General features: G+C 41.5%; 1 protein-coding gene across 3 annotated transcripts in view; it reads right to left on the reverse strand.

Annotated features, from left to right (window-relative positions):
* LOC131690024 (orexin receptor type 2-like) overlaps positions 1-17927 on the reverse strand; it is a 651430-nt gene that overhangs the window by 52970 nt on the left and 580533 nt on the right. For all 3 annotated transcript variants that reach the window (XM_058975467.1, XM_058975468.1, XM_058975466.1), the window contains 3 exons: positions 16501-16607; positions 15822-15972; positions 1704-1816 (listed from right to left, as the gene is read on the reverse strand). In XM_058975467.1, the coding sequence (XP_058831450.1) occupies positions 1704-1816; positions 15822-15972; positions 16501-16607 (371 nt within the window). The remainder of the gene's footprint in view (positions 1-1703; positions 1817-15821; positions 15973-16500; positions 16608-17927) is intronic.

Genomic DNA, 17927 nt, shown 5'->3' on the forward strand with positions numbered 1-17927 from the left:
AAATGTGGAAACTCATTGACAACCATGCAAGATAGGTTGGGTTGTATCTCGGCAATCTCGATCGCTTACGTTGCTCCAGTGAAGAACACGATTTTTAATCCCACCTGGCGCTTGTCCGCCAAGATAGATAAAGTGCGTTAAGCAAGTGCATTAACAGGACTCTCATGACGGCTGGAGATGCTGTGCTGTGAATAGCGTTGTAAAGTATAAGGACCACAACAACTGAAGGTAAGGGAATCGAAACATATAGTCCCGCCTGGAATCCCACCCACAACAGTGATCTCTTCTAAATATGCTAAATATGTATCTTCTAAATACGTGAATTTATTCACGAGCATTTAAAAGTAGAAGTAGTTCAAGAAAATAGAGTTGATTAAATAAGAAGTTTTAGAATTTTGAGAAGCCTGAGAAGTGTCAAAACTACCCTGTAAGTTCAGCCTGAAAATTATCCGGAATGCTCGCTGGTTCTAGTTAGTACTCCGCCTCCAGTAACAACTAATTCAAATTAGAATCGGTTGTGTCATTGGAGCAAGAATACTAACTAGAACCAGTCAGAATTTTGGATAATTTCTGGCTAAACTTTACTGAGTATGATGAGAAGGGAATTAAAATATCTTTTGCCAAAACTTTTCCAGTCAGCAAATATTGTTCCTAATCATTAGCTGAACTTCCGTGGCAACACAATAATGTCGCACCATACTGCTAAAGCTCCGACTGTGTTTGCCCTTACATCTTTCCTTTGGCGCTGTATGGTTGAATGGCTTTCCATTTCTCCTTTTATGACGGGTTTGTTTCGAGTTGGGATTGCGAGATCTAGATCGTCATTTCCCTCTGTCTTGTTCGATTGTGCTGGCTTGACATAACAGATGACTTTTATCTATTGATAAGCCAATAAAAATTCATTGCTGCTCTTCGGATGGTTAAACCTTTTCGAAACGGCATAGTTGCTAATTTCAAGGTAGTTCAATCCTCTGGAGCAATAAGACTTGCAAACAATCACGTTCCACACGCCTACCCGCACAACCCCGGGGACGTGTTTGAAACACAACAGCACAAGCACAAGAATCAATAAATAATACCATCAGATACAACAACCATATACACTAGGATAGCAGTCGAAGTCCTAATTGATGGGGACGCATCATGATTGATGATGATTGCTGCTGATATCGTCGTAAATCCAGTTTACGCAGTACCGCGCCTTTCCGCCGCCGCCGCGGGCAACAGAAAGGCGCTTGTTTCACACTCGTGTCCTGTAAATAATAATGATTTATTTTGCCGTCACTGACACACCCACCCTCACGCGGATGCGTTTAAATGTTTAAATAAATCTTTTTTTTAAAGTTGGCGCGTGCTGGGATCTTAAAGTATATTAAGCCGGAGTGAATTTTTTGGCGGGCTTTTTTTACTAAATCTAAAATCGAAATTCTTAAAGCTTGTTATGTGTTTTCGGCAAAATCTAAATTAAGCCGTTCATTGCCGCCGTTGAAATTCGGAAGTCAATGTTGAACATTAATCTTCGCTAAAGCGAACACAAAGTAGCAAACTACATTTCCAGTTCATATAGACAGTCGTTAGGCTCGTAGCCATTTAGGCATTATATCATCTGCTACTGACATTCGCATCCGTTATTGATAAGTCTGGAATATCCATCTAGTGACCCTGTATAGATGTATGTATGGTATGTATATGTAGGCACTTACCGCTCATAAAATTATAAATCACAGGATTGGCAGCACTGTTGGCGTAGCAGAGCCAGTGCGAGAACAGCGACAGGACCGCGACGATGTCATTCTGGCCGATGTTGAATGAGTATCTGGAATGGAAGTGGAAAATACGTTCAGTGCATTAGTGATCGGTAATAAATTTCGCAAAGGAAGAAGATTACAATTACCGTGGCGTAGTTAGATATAAGGTTGGGTCTCGCTCGGCTTTGCGAAGCGGCGGTGGCCTTGTATCTGATTGAAGTTGTAATCGAATCGGGCCACGAGGCAAGCAGAATAGCAAAGTGACGAACCGAACCGTGAGCTAGCTATTTAGCGACTAGCAATTCAATGCAAATGTGATTTGGTTCGCTAATTTTAGCAATCGAAGCTAAATGGAAAAGCACTCCGGGTACGGTATCAAAATGATAAAGCCTAATTTGAAATTTGTTTCGCCATGCTATCTGCGTAAGCGTTTTTTGGAGAGTAATAATGTACAATAGACTAGACTATGAACAATTAGACTAAATTAGTTATGAAATTTGGTAAACAGGTTTATTATATGTTTTGGTCCTTTCCTTAGTGGAAAAAATGGTTTTTACCCAAATTTTTCTCTTTAACAATTAGACGTCATCCGCAAATATCCCGATGTAGCAATTTTAATTATTCCCCAGTGCGCCATTAGGAAACCATCTCCACTTGATAAGCAACGTCTCCGGTAGCTACCCGTAACTTAAATTCGCTGCCAGGCAGCTCGGCATCTCAGCATCTTCACCTTCACATTACACCCGTTCATCTTTTTCTTCCCGAAGGTGCTTTTCAGCGGACAGTGCACCAAAGGGTTTCCAATTCAATTTATCTCTGCGTACCCATCTCAATTGCGCAATGATCCACTTCAAGCCTTCAGGCTTTGACCTTTAAGTACCCAGTAAAATTCAGCCGGAAATGAACTGGAATTCTGGCTGGTTCCAGTGCGTACACGGCCTCCAGTGACACAACCGATTCTAACTAGAATCGGTTGTGTCACTGGAGCCGGAACACGAACTGGAACCAGCCAGAATTCCGGTTCATTTCCGGCTGAGCTTAACTGGGTAGTGGCCTTTGCTTCGTGAAATTGACGCATGAAAGGTGTTGGCTTGTTTGCCGAATCTATTGTTGTACGTTTCATTGGAAACATGCTTTGAATTATTTTGACGCGATGAATTATATTGGCGCTTTTGGTAATAAAAGCTAGCAAACGTCGAAAAATATGTACTACCTTAGTTTAATATGGGTTAATTGGCTACGTTAATTGAATTTATCAATTAAACTTTCGTATGTTTTATTACAATCAGGTTTTTACACAAAATTGCACTACATATTTTTGAAAGTGTCATTTATCCCAAAAGAAACGCATTGCGACGAATTGCGCACTGGATAGCGCTCCGAATCTTGCTGCGATGAAAAATCATCGTTGCGTCTCCTTGGGAAAAACGGACAATACTATCTATTTTTTCTAGATTAAATAAATTTTTAGTTTCTTCTTATATCAATCAATAACTTTCTTTCACTATATATTGTTTAAAACCATCTTTGCGCGTGAAGAGCACCTAGAACTAAATTAGTTATGAAATTTGCGTTTCGACTTCGTCTCATCAGAATCCGACACTAAGTTACACTAAATTGATCAAGGATTGATCCGGAATTGATCCGGCATCGATCCGGTTCCGATACGAGATTGATTTGGGATGTATAGTTGATTGATGCGGCATGGATCCTAGATTGGCGAATTACTAGTCTGGCATGCGGAATTGATTCGAAATTGATTCATTGCAGACTCGGGATTTATTCGTAATCGAGCCACAATTGACCCAAAATTGATTTGAGATTGATTCGAATTTTGCTGATTTTGGTTTCAGAACAGAGTTGCATTGATCTAATGCCGATGATTGGAAAACCCCGGGGCAATGGATTGCACTTGTGTTGCATTTTTAGACGTGTTTCATTCCCACTTCTGCTGGAAAGTGCAAAATCAGTGTAACCCACTGCCCCGGTGCTTTTCAATGAAAAACGGCATAATACTGATTCAGAACTGATTGGGGATTTGTCCGGAATTAATCCGGGATTTTTTTTTTCATTTCGTTTATTTGATAGGCACAAATGCGTTAGCTTGGCGGTGCCAAATTCTTTTGTTTTTACATTTTGGATATTTTAAAACTAGGAGGTAACAATGTTGAAATATTTTTTTTTAAAAGAGAAAAAATTTACAGCTATCTTAAGACTAAAAATAAGATTCTATATACAAGAGAGGGGGTAAAAGATTTTTTTTATGAAAAATTTTAAAACAAGGAATTCAATAGTAATAGTTTTTTAGGAAATATTTACAGTTATCTTAAAACTAACAATATAGTTTGGTACACAAAAGGGGGAACAAATATTTATGAGAAAATTCACAGGTGTTTTAAAACTAGGGATACAATTCTATTTACAAGATGGGGGACAATAGTTTTAACAAAGAGGTAAAATTACAACTATCTTAAAACTAGGAATACAGAATACAAATTTGAACTTTTTTAGCGGAGACTTATGCTTGGTCAAGATATTCAGAGGGGGGCTGTAGAAGCAGTTGTATCAAGGACAGGGGAGAGAAAGCGTAGATGGTGACCGGGAGAGAAGAGCAAAACTTGTAACTTTCGGACAAACGGGAGATCAGCGAAACAAATTAGCGCCTCAGTCTAGTAGGTCGAATTAGCGGATGGTATTCTTCGGACCCGCGGGGAATCCTTCAAAAGTCATCGGACCTCGAGTCGCTCTCGCTTCAGTTTCCGTAGTGGTAAGTGCGACGGCGGTTACATAGTGGCACTCTGGAGCTGATCGGTTCCACAAGGCATGAGGAAAGTTCTAAAAACGAGAAATAAAAGAGAGGGGCTAAATTGGGATATTTATCGTTTTTATGAAGGTATAAATAAGGGACATATAGGGGAAATCACGAGTTGCCAGCATATCTCGGACTGGTACATTGGGTGGTCTACCTCGGGCCCGAAGGGATTCCTTTAACTGAGACCTGGCGTCCAAATACCCGGCGCATACCCAGACAACGTGTTCGATGTCGTGATAGCCCTCGTCACAAGCGCACAGACTATTTTCCGCAAGCCCAATACGCCGCAAATGCGCATCCAAGGTGTAGTGATTGGAAATAAGTCGGGACATTACACGAATAAAATCCCGACCCACATCCATCCCCCCGAACCAAGGCTTCGTTGATACCTTTGGGATAATCGAATGTAACCATCGTCCAAGTTCCCCATTGCTCCGCGAAGTTTGCCAATTGTTGAGCGTCCTCTGACGACAAATACTAAAAAATTCGTTGAAGCAGATTGATATTTCGTATATGTCACCATTTAATGCGCCCACCTTTGCTAATGAGCCGGCCTTTTCATTGCCCGGGATAGAACAATGAGACGGGACCCAAACAAAGGAAATCTGATAAGATTTTTCAGATAACGTACACAAGGACTCCCGTATCTTCCCCAGGAAATATGGGAATTGCTTTTTGGGCTTCATCGAACGAAGAGCCTCGATAGAGCTGAGGCTGTCCGAAATGATGAAGTAGTGATCTGTGGGCAGAGTCTCGGTGATGCCAAGGGTGTACTGAATAGCAGCTAATTCTGCGACGTAAACTGAAGCGGGATCATTGAGCTTGAATGAAGCGGTGATAGTATTATTGAAGATACCGAAGCCAGTGGACCCATCGAGATTTGATCCGTCAGTGTAAAACATTTTGTCGCAGTCGACTTCACGGAAATTGTTAAAAAATATATTGGGGATCACTTGCGGGCGTATATGATCCGGGATTCCACGAATCTTTTCCTTCATGGACGTGTCGAAGAACACAGTAGAATCAGAAGTATCTATGAAACGGGCACGGTTGGGATTATACGAAGAAGGGTTGATGCTTTGTGCCATGTAGTCAAAGTACAAGGACATAAATCGGGTTTGAGAATTAAGCTCGACGAGCCTCTCGAAGTTTTCAATCACTAACCAATATGTCGCATCGGATGAGCAATCGATATGAGAGTTCCCAAAATCGATTTTTAGCGCGAGAACGCCCGCCAGCACTTCGATATTCATCGTTTGGATCGAGTGCATGCAATCCAAGGCAATGCGCAAACAACGATACTGGATTCTCTCCAGTTTGATTGGTCGTTACTGTCATTAATAGAAGCTGGAGTTGCGCCAGCTCACGCTTCCTAGTGAAGACCAACTCAGTGGAGAACTCGATACCCAGCTGAAGAGCCCAAGCAGACAAATTGTCCAAGGTATCTTGTAATGGTCCTTGCAAATCGGCAGCTTTGGGCCCTGCAACAGGGACCAGTCCGTCGTCTGCAAGTTGCGTTAGCGTGTATGAATTGGCAAGACAATCGTCAATGTCAATTAACGAAAAAAAAATGAAGAGCAGGGGACTTAGACATGAGCCCGGTGAAGACCCTTGTTGCTATATCGCGATGTTGTTAATTCGCCATGCGAAAAGTGCATGACAACAGGTTTAGCAAAACGTTAGATCCTCAAGGGAGCGCCTAATTTTATTTCCGCGCTGCTTGTACGCAGGGCATATTTTAAGAGCATGCGGGGGGCCCGCAGTACATACACTTTTCAGTTTCTTCACCGCAAGCGTCATCCTCATACTCTCCCTCGCATTTGCCGCACCGTTTCTTATTGCCATAATAAGTGGCTGTGTGGCCCAGCTGATTGCAATTGCTGCAGTTTAGGTCTTCCCACTTCAGACCTGGTTCGGCGACGACCCCATCGATCTCCACTGCCCTACAAGGCACATACACCCTGAATTGCTTCGTAAAACGCTTGCAGCGAGCACTCTGGTTTGCCTGGTCGAGGTCATTTACCATAACGCGTATCTTATTAGCACGTTTTATCTGAGCTACGGACGGGTAGTTAGCAGTCAGCTCCCGTGAGATCTCTAGAATATTTGGCGATTTCGTGTCAGACCAGAAATACTTCACCCAGGGTTCATTTGAACTGAGCTTTGTTTTAATGCGGAGAGGATTGGAAGAATCAGGGGAGGGAGTAGTTTTAGGAACATCCATTGGAATATCAGAGTGTTCAGCGATAATATTTGAATTATTTTCACACTCGCCCATTTAGGTTACAGAGGGACTGGCATCTATTAAGTCGCAGTAACAAAGTGTAAACGTGAAAATAAATATAAAACAGAATACTCAGCTTCTCCAGCGGCGTCCGTTCGTCTGCACCAGATCAATTCACTGTACTAGCTGGGCCACCGACAAACAAAGGCTGTCACAGACAAAGGTAAATTGTTCTTTAGTTGAAGTAATCAGTTAAAGACCGATCGTGGTTACAAGATAAAATAAGGATACGTACTAAAAAAAGTTGCACTGCAATCGGCTTTTAAATTGTACAACAATAAACCTCTGATGAAATTCATCCAAGATTGATCCGGGAATGATTAGGAATTTACCCAGGATTTATCAGGCGCCGATCCGAGAACGGCAAATGTTTTCGGCAGTGCCGTCACGTAAAAATTGCATCGATTCTAATTTATTTTCGCCGACGTTTCGATTCGTGTTTGGGATCTTCTTCAGGGCTCGACAACATTCGACAATGTTACGGTTCGTTTTTAAGTGACTGCACTGCCGAAAACATTTTCCGTTCTTATAATTTCCACAGTCGAAAAGAATCGATTTGCCGATCCAAGATTTATTCCCAACGCATCCGGGATTGATCCGGAACTAATTGATAAAAAATTGATTCGGGTTGGATCAGGCGTTGACTGGAATTATCAGTGATGAAGCAGGATTTCAACCAAATTGGATTCGGAATTGATTTAGGTTCAATTCGATACTTATTCGGGAATAATTAGGAATTGATCCGAGATTGATCTGGAATTGATAGGTGAATGATCCGGCATGGATCCGGGATTGATCTGGTTCGGGTCCAACACTGATCCAGAGCTGGTTCAGGATTGAGCCGAAACTGATCTTTGATTGATTCGTATTTTATCCGGTACAGGGGTTGAGGTTGCTTTATGATAGATCCGGCATCGATCCGGTACTGATCTGAAATTATGATGGGATTGATTTGAGATTGATCAGGCACGGATCCGGAATTGCTTAAAGATGAATCCAGGATTGTATTCCGGTATCGTTCGTCAATCATCCTAAACTGATTTGGGATTGATAAATGACTGATCCGACGCTGATACGGCACCATGATTGGCTTGGTATTGGTCCGGCACTGGTTCAGAATGGATCCAGAATGGAACGTCTCAAAATCGGGATTTAAGTGTGATTGAGCAAGAATCGATCCAAAATTGATTAAGTATTGATCCATCACAGATTCGGGGTTGATCTTCGATTGACCGATTGATCCTGCATTGATCCGTGGATTGATTCGGAATTAATCCAGTATGGATCTGGCATCAATGTTGCACTGATGGGAGATTGGTCGAGGATTCGTCCGGGATTGATCCGGCACTGATTTGAAATTGATCTGGTATTGATATGGTTTACATATGATTTCTGAACCAATTCAAGTCACCTATGGCTTCCCTCATGGTTCCCACTTGGGTCCTCTTCCTTTTATTTTGTACATAAATGACAGTTGTTATACTTAAACGCCTAAAGACGACATGAAACTCTGTATGGACATAAGACATGCAATTAACGTTGAAATAATCAATCTATTCGACACGTATTTTATTAAAAGTCTACTACGGCTCAATATGAAAAAGTGTAATTTAATAGGGTTCAGCAGAAAATCTGATTTCCAATTAATAGGCATATATTTAGGAAACCAACTTGTAGAAAAACGTAAAATTATACGAGATTCATTCGTAATCTTAGAATTCAAGTTCATATTTGGGGAACACTACAATACAATAGTGGGGAAACCGAGGAGAGTTGAAACAGAGGAGAGTTAAAAAAAGCCCATTGCTTGCAAAACCATGCCGTTAGAAATCTGGCCAAAGTATTTTTGTTCTACATCTTTCGTATGTGTTTAACAAAAGTATTTTTTCGAAATCCCTAACGGCATGGTTTTGATAGAAATCGCTTTGTTTGAACTCTTCTCTGTTTCAACTCACCTCGGTTTCCCCTAAATAAAGTTAAGTATATGCTTGGTTTTATTAAACGTTTCTGCTATAATTTGTAAAACCATTACACAATTAAATCATTACAAAATACATACGTCAGACCAATTGCAGAATATTGAAGCGTAATGTGGAGTCCATACACTATCCTGAAAGAGGAACGCATTGAATCAGTCCAAAAATAGTTTCTCTTGCATGCACTTAGCAAGCTCAATTGGCCCACATTTCCTCTTCCATCATATGAGGCACGCTGCCTGATCAATATCATATAAACACTTCAAGAAAGCTGCTAATTTTCAATGATTTATCTTAACAAAAAGTATGAAAATCGAAAACCAAAATGTGAAGGTTTGTAAACAAAGCGTATCGAATCATGAAAGATTTTAACACGATTATAATAAGGCCATTACAAATCTTTTTGAAAAATTATGTCCAAGTACAAATTTTTTTCTTAAGGGGGGGGGGGGGGGGGGTGCAAACAAAAAATAAATATTTATTTTAATAAACACAATTTTTTTTTCTTTTTACATTTTCTTTCGATTGAACAATCGTGGACGTTTCCACAGGGTGATTTCGTATAGCGGGGTTGAGCTATTTGTTTTACTAGAAAAATTCAAGCAAACATTACTGAATCAATCAAAAGTTCACATAGGAAAGGGATGCTAAAGTTTTCGTTTTAAATAATTTTCCGAACAGTGCAATTTCTAAATTCCCAATAAAAGCTTGAAAGTTCTCTAGAACTTAATGTAAACATTTAAGAGTACATTAAGGTATTAACTTTTGGTTGCTTGAATAGTTTTCATTCCGTTGTGGCGGCACATGGACCGACTGTACACACAAGTCATGAAAATCGGTCAAAGGTGAACCTGCTTGATAACAATGTACAGAAACAGGATTGCAACATTTCACTTATGGACTTTTGGAAAACATTCTGGAATGAATCCAAAGGTAAAGTGTGCGTCAATGGAATTATTCATCTCAGATATGGTTTTCACTGATATTTTTTTCTATTGCGTATTTCGTATACAGTAGCCTGGTGAACGTACATCCTGTGCATACTATACTTTTTCGAACTCTAGTGGAAATATCAGCTTTGGTTTATCGCTTGTACTTGAAGACTTGTAGATTTGTTTGTTTGGTACATGATAGTAATTCGGCTCGGTTCCGTGTACATCTTCGAAATCTTTGCATTTTTCTCCATCTTGTTGCGCAGTAGGTAGTCACATCAGAGAAATTCATTTGATAGTCGTACGGATTTATGAAATGTATAGCAATCATCAGTTCATTTTTTGCCTTTTTCATATAAGGAAGACTATGCAATCACTCTGAAATTCGACTTTTTAAGCTACACCCGGAGTGTCGAGTGTCATATACCACTAGATTCAGTTCGTCGATATCTGAAAATGTCTGTATGTTTTATAGTATGGTTAAATAGCTTCAAAACTGCATTGGCCCTAGGTGGGACTCACTTTTGTGCCTAACCACTACTACCAGTCCTCACTTTTCTTCCTTCCTTTTGTTCCACGAGACTGCATCGAAGCGTTCTATCGTGGGGAGGCTGATTCAGTCTCAAGACAAAATGATACATTACAGCGGTTTAGCTCCGAACACATATCCGGCTAATCGCAGTGGCGAACTTCCGTTAGCCATTTGGCTCCCGTTTCTGTGAACCATTTAGTTCCTGTTTTCGCGAGCCATCTCAATTCCTCATCGGAAGTTCTCCCGATACCGATGCCTGTTGCGCGAGTCATTTAGCTCCCAGTTTTTTCGCAATCTACTCGCATAGTCAATAAATCCTACTCAAAGAGCCAACCAGTACTTGGCGAGGACGGTTCGGCGATACCGGATGGAGCGTAGCTTCTGGTTCGCTGCTTCCGGTTCGTTGAAAACTCGACGACCCACCGCTGGTGCTTCACTCGACCTACTCAATCTTGTCCCTGACGGTGAAACTAGTCTGCTCACATGCTTTGGTCCTGCGATTTCCGCTGGTTCGTGGTGCCCAGTACACTGGCGCCTCAAGCAAAGCTGTGGTTGCTCTCACAGCCTTCCCTTTAACATAATCATCGTAACTTTAGAAGTTCAAATCGATTATATATTTTCCGACCGCGCTGTCTTTCGGCTGCTAGTCATCACCAACTCTGTTTTATGATGGGCAATCGTCTCCGTGTCGAGTGTCTTCTCTTCTAGCGATTGTCCGATTACTTGGAACACCACATCATCCGTGAAGCCGAAAATCGTTATATCTCTGGGAAGGTTCAGCTTCAATACTCCGTCGTACACTGCGTTCCACAGCGTCGAGTCGAGGAACGTCAGTTGTAGTTGTGATTCTCTCTTGTCTGTCTCGTAGATCAGTATTCGGTACTGAAAGTAGCTCTATAATATCCTGCAGAGTTACTCATGCTGTACAGCGAATGGACGATTGCTTCCCAGCTAGTACTATTGAAGCATTCTTCACGCCTAAGGGAACCACCACGCAAAAACGATATCCTTATCTCTGCTGTCTCCACAGCTCCCACAACCGTTTGGACGAAATTCACTGAAGACCTGCCTATAAGGAAGCCGAATTACATGAGATGCCGTTCTCACGGTCCGCGTATTTCGTTAGCTTGTTCAGGATTACTCCTTCGCTCTAACATTACCAAGGGATATATTGACTACGCTGAAAGATTTCCATGTTGTCCCGGCATCGGAAGCAACATCAGCTTTTGTCGCTTCCAATTATCGGATCGTTTTGAACATATCCGGGCTCTCATGTACCGCTTCACTTTTATGGCTTTCGCCATCTCGATAAGCTGTTTGTTGGTAAATCGATCTTCATCTTTGTGATCATCCTCCTCACTGTACGGCGAAAATAGACTCATGTTGTGGGGAAAACCTTTCAATGGTGACCTCCATCTTTTCCGGGCACCTTTCAGGTGGTGCAGCTGAGCCTTTTATCTTTGTTATGCCAACTTTGTAGGTCTCTCCTAAGGAAATTCGCGTTGGCTTTGTGGCAAGGCTTTCTTGTACAGCTTGACTGCTTTGTTGAGAGCGGTTCTTGCAGCTCGCTTCTCTCGAGCTTTCTGACTTCTTTTTAATTTTAAATATATTTGACACGGCTCAATGCGTTAGCACATCTGAGCCGTGGAGCGCACCTTGGGGATGATTTGGTCCGTCTTCTCTCGCGTTTTCGTTTACGTCCATGTCATCAACGGTACTGCATTCATCTTGCTCATCGTCGGATGTTCTTATTTGTTGTTTGTGCTTACGGGTCGCTATTGTAAATCCTTCTTCATCGGTATTAGATTCCTTATTGGTGGTGTTGGTTTGGAAACATTTGCTGTAATCGTTGTTACTTCGATGTTGGTAATGGCAGTTGGTTTAGTGGTACTGGGGCCGATCGTTGTTGAGCTGGTGTTTGTGAATGTCCGGTCTGCAGTCGTTGGTTTACCAACTGGTTGTGGTTTAACATACGATGATTGTATACCGGCTTTGGTCGTATCAGGTGGAATTTCTTTAGCAGTCTCTGCGCAAGGTTTCCCGTGGTGTAGCGGATGATCACAATATTGACAGGTAGGAATCTGTCCTGGGTGCGTGACTAGTGTTCGTTGAGAATATTCAACAACATGAGGTGATTTGCATGTGAAAGTCAAGTAAGAGGGAATAGGTCTTGTCGGACGCATTCTCACCACACGAACTCCGTTGTGGAGTCTTGGGAAGAAGTTCCTCCAACTATCTTCCTTAACACTATTCACCTCTCCGTATTTTGACAGGATTTGTTTGATAGCGAAGGAACTAGTACGTGGTGCCAGGTCATGTCAACATTTATATACGTTGGGATACTGTATAAAATGTTATTACATTCGATGACATGTTTCATGTTGTTCTGGGAAGCGAATGATTCTGCTTGACTAATATTTTTTAACATATTCAGTACCGCATGACGTAAATGGTAGAATTGCACCGCATAAAGTACCGCAAGCTACGTTGAACTTCAAGTTCACCTTCAACATTTGCTCCCCTTCATGTATTGATGGTATTACCGGATATTTCGTGTAGTCAACAGCAACACAGTTTGCCCGCATCGTGATATACTTTTGCTGGGCATTGTCACTCATTGTTTGTTCACGTATCACACACTAGGCAGAAGGAATCAATTTTTGCCAAGCGTCGCGCGGGTAAATTTGATTACTGGGCAAATTGCAGCGGAGCGATTTCTAGCTTCTGAACTGAGCGAGATGAGAAACCGAAGTGATCTCCGACTTCTTCTCCAAGCTCGGAGGCAACTTATACGTAGATCGATAATCGTCGTATTGCACCCGGCGACCGCTTCTCAGTTTCCCATCCCTTGGTATGGTCGCATTACACGCCTTTGTTAGTAGTGCCGTGAACTCGATCGCATTTAGGTTGAAGAGGATACCCTCAAATTCAAGTTCTTCGACGGACACGTTCCTGTGAAAAATCGCTGTTTTCCATCTTCACTCGTTTATATATCTCCTACATATTCATATTCATGTGTAGTTCATAGTCCTGTTATCAATGCTGTACCAAATCGCTTGGTGGTCGCTGTGGATATATCCTCGCACACTTTTCAGTCCATCTTTCCGGTTACTCCAAGGCTACAAAAATTGACATCGATAATGGATTCCCGGTTCTTCCTGCGGTAAGTGCCGATGATACCATTATTTGTAAGATCTATATTTAGCTTTGTTAGAGCATTCTTGATCGCTGATGGCCAGACAAAGTTCTTTTGATTCCAGCGTCTATCTCGAAAATGTCGCATGTTTCTGGTTCTTGGAATATTTCAGAATTAATGTCTCTTCGGCTTCTTGGAAAACGGTTTATTCAATTTTCACAAGCTTAGCCTTAAATGGAAGGTTTGGTAGCAGATTTTGATCTGATCAAGTTCATAAGAATCGCACATATGGCTGCGGAAATACGGTATGAATACTACAATCCCATATGAAATCTTTAAATGTCAAAAACCTTTCGGTAAAGCTCATGTATATTGCATATTGAATCACATATAAATCTCCAGGAGTCTGATTTGAATTCAGATTGTTTCCTTATCGAAATTATTTTCGAATGCAACGATCGATTATGTCTCTATCGACTGTTGCGTTTAAAATGGAATCGATTCAGAAGTCGGTATTAGCCTTTCCATGAGATGTTTGTTTGATAATACACAGATGGGTCCTTCCTTCCGCGACCAGCAAACGTTTCATTTGATGTTGGACTGGATCGATGATCTCATTTCAACTTCACATTTACCCGAGAATGGTCAAAATAAAAATTATCATGGGATGGTAATTTCTAAAACTACCATAATAGTTTTCAGTTACGAAAAGCAAAACTCTATGGAAGCTATTGTTGTTCTATAAAACGTGACAATTTTTGAATTTTGGTTATCTTAAAAAAATTATTTGCCCCCTGATTTTTTTCAGCGATTTTGAAGGGGGGGGGGGACATAATTTTTAAAAAATATTTGTAATGGCCTAATTTGAATCTTACGATTTGCGAAGAACGTAAAGATGTCATGTGTCAGAAGAGATTTCTATGATACTGTAACAGACTGGGTAATAATCTATTAAATAACGGCATCAATATAATGTATTGTTGAACGAATTCTCAGTTTCATTTATAAACACCGTAAATTTTGAATGTTGAAATATGTATCATACTCTCAGGGATTTATTGCACTGATTAAAATTATATCTTTTGTACAGCTTTTCTAGCGCACTACATTGTAACAGAACAAATATGAATCTCTAAATATGTCACGTCGCCGTCAATAAAGATAATTTCCCAAAACAAATGCTCAAAATTCATGGACACGTATCCTAAAATGGGTACTCCAACGAATTTCCACTCTGCGATAAATTGTCGTACCCCACATCCCTTAGCGTGTCATTCCTTCATCCCCCCTACCGAAGCATGCAAGTTCCACCAGCTTCATCAGGTTATTAGAGAAGGAACACCTGACACGTGATAAACTACCAGATACAGTGCTGTTTGGTACGTCCTTCAACTTCGGCTGGGGAAGGGCGGAGGTTGTTGAAAGAAAGAAATTTACATCTCTTCTGCGCACGGAATCCCATAAGGAGCAGAGATAAGACAGACTGTGAACATGAAGCCACAAACGGCGGGCACGGGCAGGGCAGGGCCGGGCAGTACATTAGCGACAAAATGTTGGCAATAATTTTCTTCCGGTCTTTTTCATTTCACAGTTTGCCTTCGCTTCTTTAATGCTCAAACTTTTTTTTACGGGCTTCCTGCTGTATGAAATGTCCAAGTACGGGAATGCTGATTTTCCATCCGCCAACAGACTACGTTTAAACGAAGTTCCGGTTAAGCTAGCAGTAGCTGGGGCTATACGCTATATAGTTGTGAACTGTCGTCGGCGCGTGTTGTGTTGATGGCTGTTCAACATGAAGGTTTCTTTTTTTCTGTAGTTTTCTGTTTACAAAGTTGGTTTGGTACTAGAGTTTTCCATTTGATACAATCATTGTTTTTCTTCACCACTAGGTAGATTGTTGGGTTACTTTGATCCAATGGGATTTAACTGGTGTGGGTGAGCGTCGTTTTTGAAAGTAAATCGAATAATACATATGGAAATCGAAATTTATTACGTCATACATAAGCGTAGAATATAGAATCAACCATCAACTTTAATCTTTATCCTATGTTTGGTATGTTATAAAAGCTCAAACGTTTCCATATAATTATTAATTACTGTGGAGACGCATGGTGCTTTATAACTAGAAGCTAATTTCTATATTTATCGCAAATCCGCGTAGCGTACTAAGTGTACCACGTTCAGAAAATCTAGCAAAATCATCTTAGAGTTTCAGACGGTCGCCTAAATGTAAACACGGATACCACTTCCGGCCGACGCATAATATCTGCTTCTAACCTACCGCAGCCCCCACCTCACCGGATAAAACCTTCTCCGATCGATAGCGATTATGGCGACCGTAACCCTACGGACCCACGTCCCGAGAAAGGAACTCAATTTCGCAATCTGCCAAGAAACTTACCTGGCCACATTCAGCATATGCACCGGACAGTAACATCCGGCAAACATGACGACGACGGCTACCAGCATTTTGGCAGCTTTCCGGCGCGCCCGCAGCTGTCCCATCGTGCTGGTATTGCCCACGCAGTTCAACGTCGACCTGGTGCTGTGAACTGAAACGAAATTCGAAAACAATTTAGCTAGGAATGTTGACATTGTGCGGGAGGGGGAAAAACAGGAAACCACTCGGTGTTGTTGTTGTTGTTGACTTTCGGTTAGGGTTGGTTGAAATGTGTGCGACGACGGAAAATAAATGAAGATTGGAAACTTGGAGGCATAATATGCGGTTGTTTTTATATTGGATAATATTACATTATCTGAAAGTTGAAGGTGAGCGGCGCACTAGGCCTGATGTTGGTGTGGTTTAATGATTGCTCTAACATGACTCGTAACCGTCCGTTTCGGGTTGACTATAAATATCACTTTAATCTTAGCCGACGATGGAAGTAATTTATGTGATTTTTGTCATAGTTGAAGTTATTCCTGCTTTGTGTAGCAATTAAAAATCACCCATCAATCAATCTCAAATTTTAACTGCTAACGAGCAATGCCCCGAATGCGAATCGTTAAAACCATCCATCCCACCTGGGCAGAACCCCGCTCCAACCGTGACCGCATGTTACCCGCTCACACGTACTTACTTCCACAGGGTTGCGTCCGGGACTCTCGGTGGCCCGGAATGGTGTCGGACCTCCACAGTATCAGTATGATTTGAATGTACGCAACCGTCATGAACAGAAGCGGTAACCTGTGAGATAAAAAGAAAAACAGAAACAAAAAAAGAGAACAGTTATAACCACCATCATCTGGCGCGTCTAGTGGGTGGGGGGTGTGTAGGAAAAATGCACGTTCATGGATTCGAATGGAAACATTATCGTTTCGCAGTTCCACAAACGACCGAGCACCGCTGTGAACAAACCAAACAGAAACCCGAACCAAGAAGGGAACATTCATTATGCTCGGCAATGGGTGCTCGAAGGCATAGAAGAAGCAATCGGAGTAGCACCCTTCTAATGGTTATTGTTAAGCGAAAAAGGATTCACTTTTGTTATTGCTCTAGGGGATACCAGTTCAGGCATGGGTGGAGGATTTCCGATGGAACTTTGTGTATCGGAACAATCTAAGGGTAAGGTGGCGCGCGGATTGGGTAAATGAGGTGATGATTGAGGTAGTTTGGTGAAGTGATGACGGCGGCCAGTTGGGTAGGTCATTATTGAACGACTGTCACGAACGGAATGAATTTGATGGTTCGCCAAACGTGGATCACGGACATGCTGCTGCCGACGGTTTTGCAGAAATGGTTGGATTGTTTTTCGTGGTGGAACTCGAAACAGAAGACGAGAATGATTATTATTACAGTAATTACGAGTATCATTGCTGCTAGCTAACAGATTGCCCAATTGTGCTTAGTAGATGTAATTACGTAGATTGTGTGGAGAATATGGCCCGATAGAGCGATACATTATCAGTAATGTGTCAGCGGATTACGTTTCGCGTACTGTTGAGAAAGTAGTGCTAGCAAAAAATCTGCTTGAATCGACACCGAGCTTTAAGAGAAATTGTTCCCAAATTTGTGAGTAAAGTGCCATTAATTTTGGAACAATCATATTTTTACGTTACGAAAACATGATCGCAAACAAATATTAGTTCTTTTTATGATAGCGTTCAATTTTCTTTGCGTAATAAAGATAAGCTATTCAACATCATCAATATATCGCGTGATCTAACTGAACAATACTCGGCCGTACCCGATATCGTCCGATATGGTCCGACCAGATTAACGTATGTTGGCAACCTTGAACAAGTTAATATGATTGCTCGCTGCAAGTTTTTTTTTGCGAAGAAGTATCTTGTCTACGTACCCGCCCGCGAAGTAGAGATTGATGGTGTAGTCTCGGATAGGGGCCTTAATTGTGAAGCTCTGCTGAAGTATGGGGTTGGCTCCTTCAAATCAGCGAAAATTCGGGATTGCAAACAATAGCGTCCTGTAAAAATCGAGGAGTACAAGAACACAATTTGTTTGCCATCAGCCTCATTTCGGGTCTTTCGACTGATCTGCTCTTCCAAA

The sequence above is a fragment of the Topomyia yanbarensis genome, chromosome 3 (assembly GCF_030247195.1).
Source record: "Topomyia yanbarensis strain Yona2022 chromosome 3, ASM3024719v1, whole genome shotgun sequence".
In the NCBI taxonomy this organism is placed as follows: domain Eukaryota; kingdom Metazoa; phylum Arthropoda; class Insecta; order Diptera; family Culicidae; genus Topomyia; species Topomyia yanbarensis.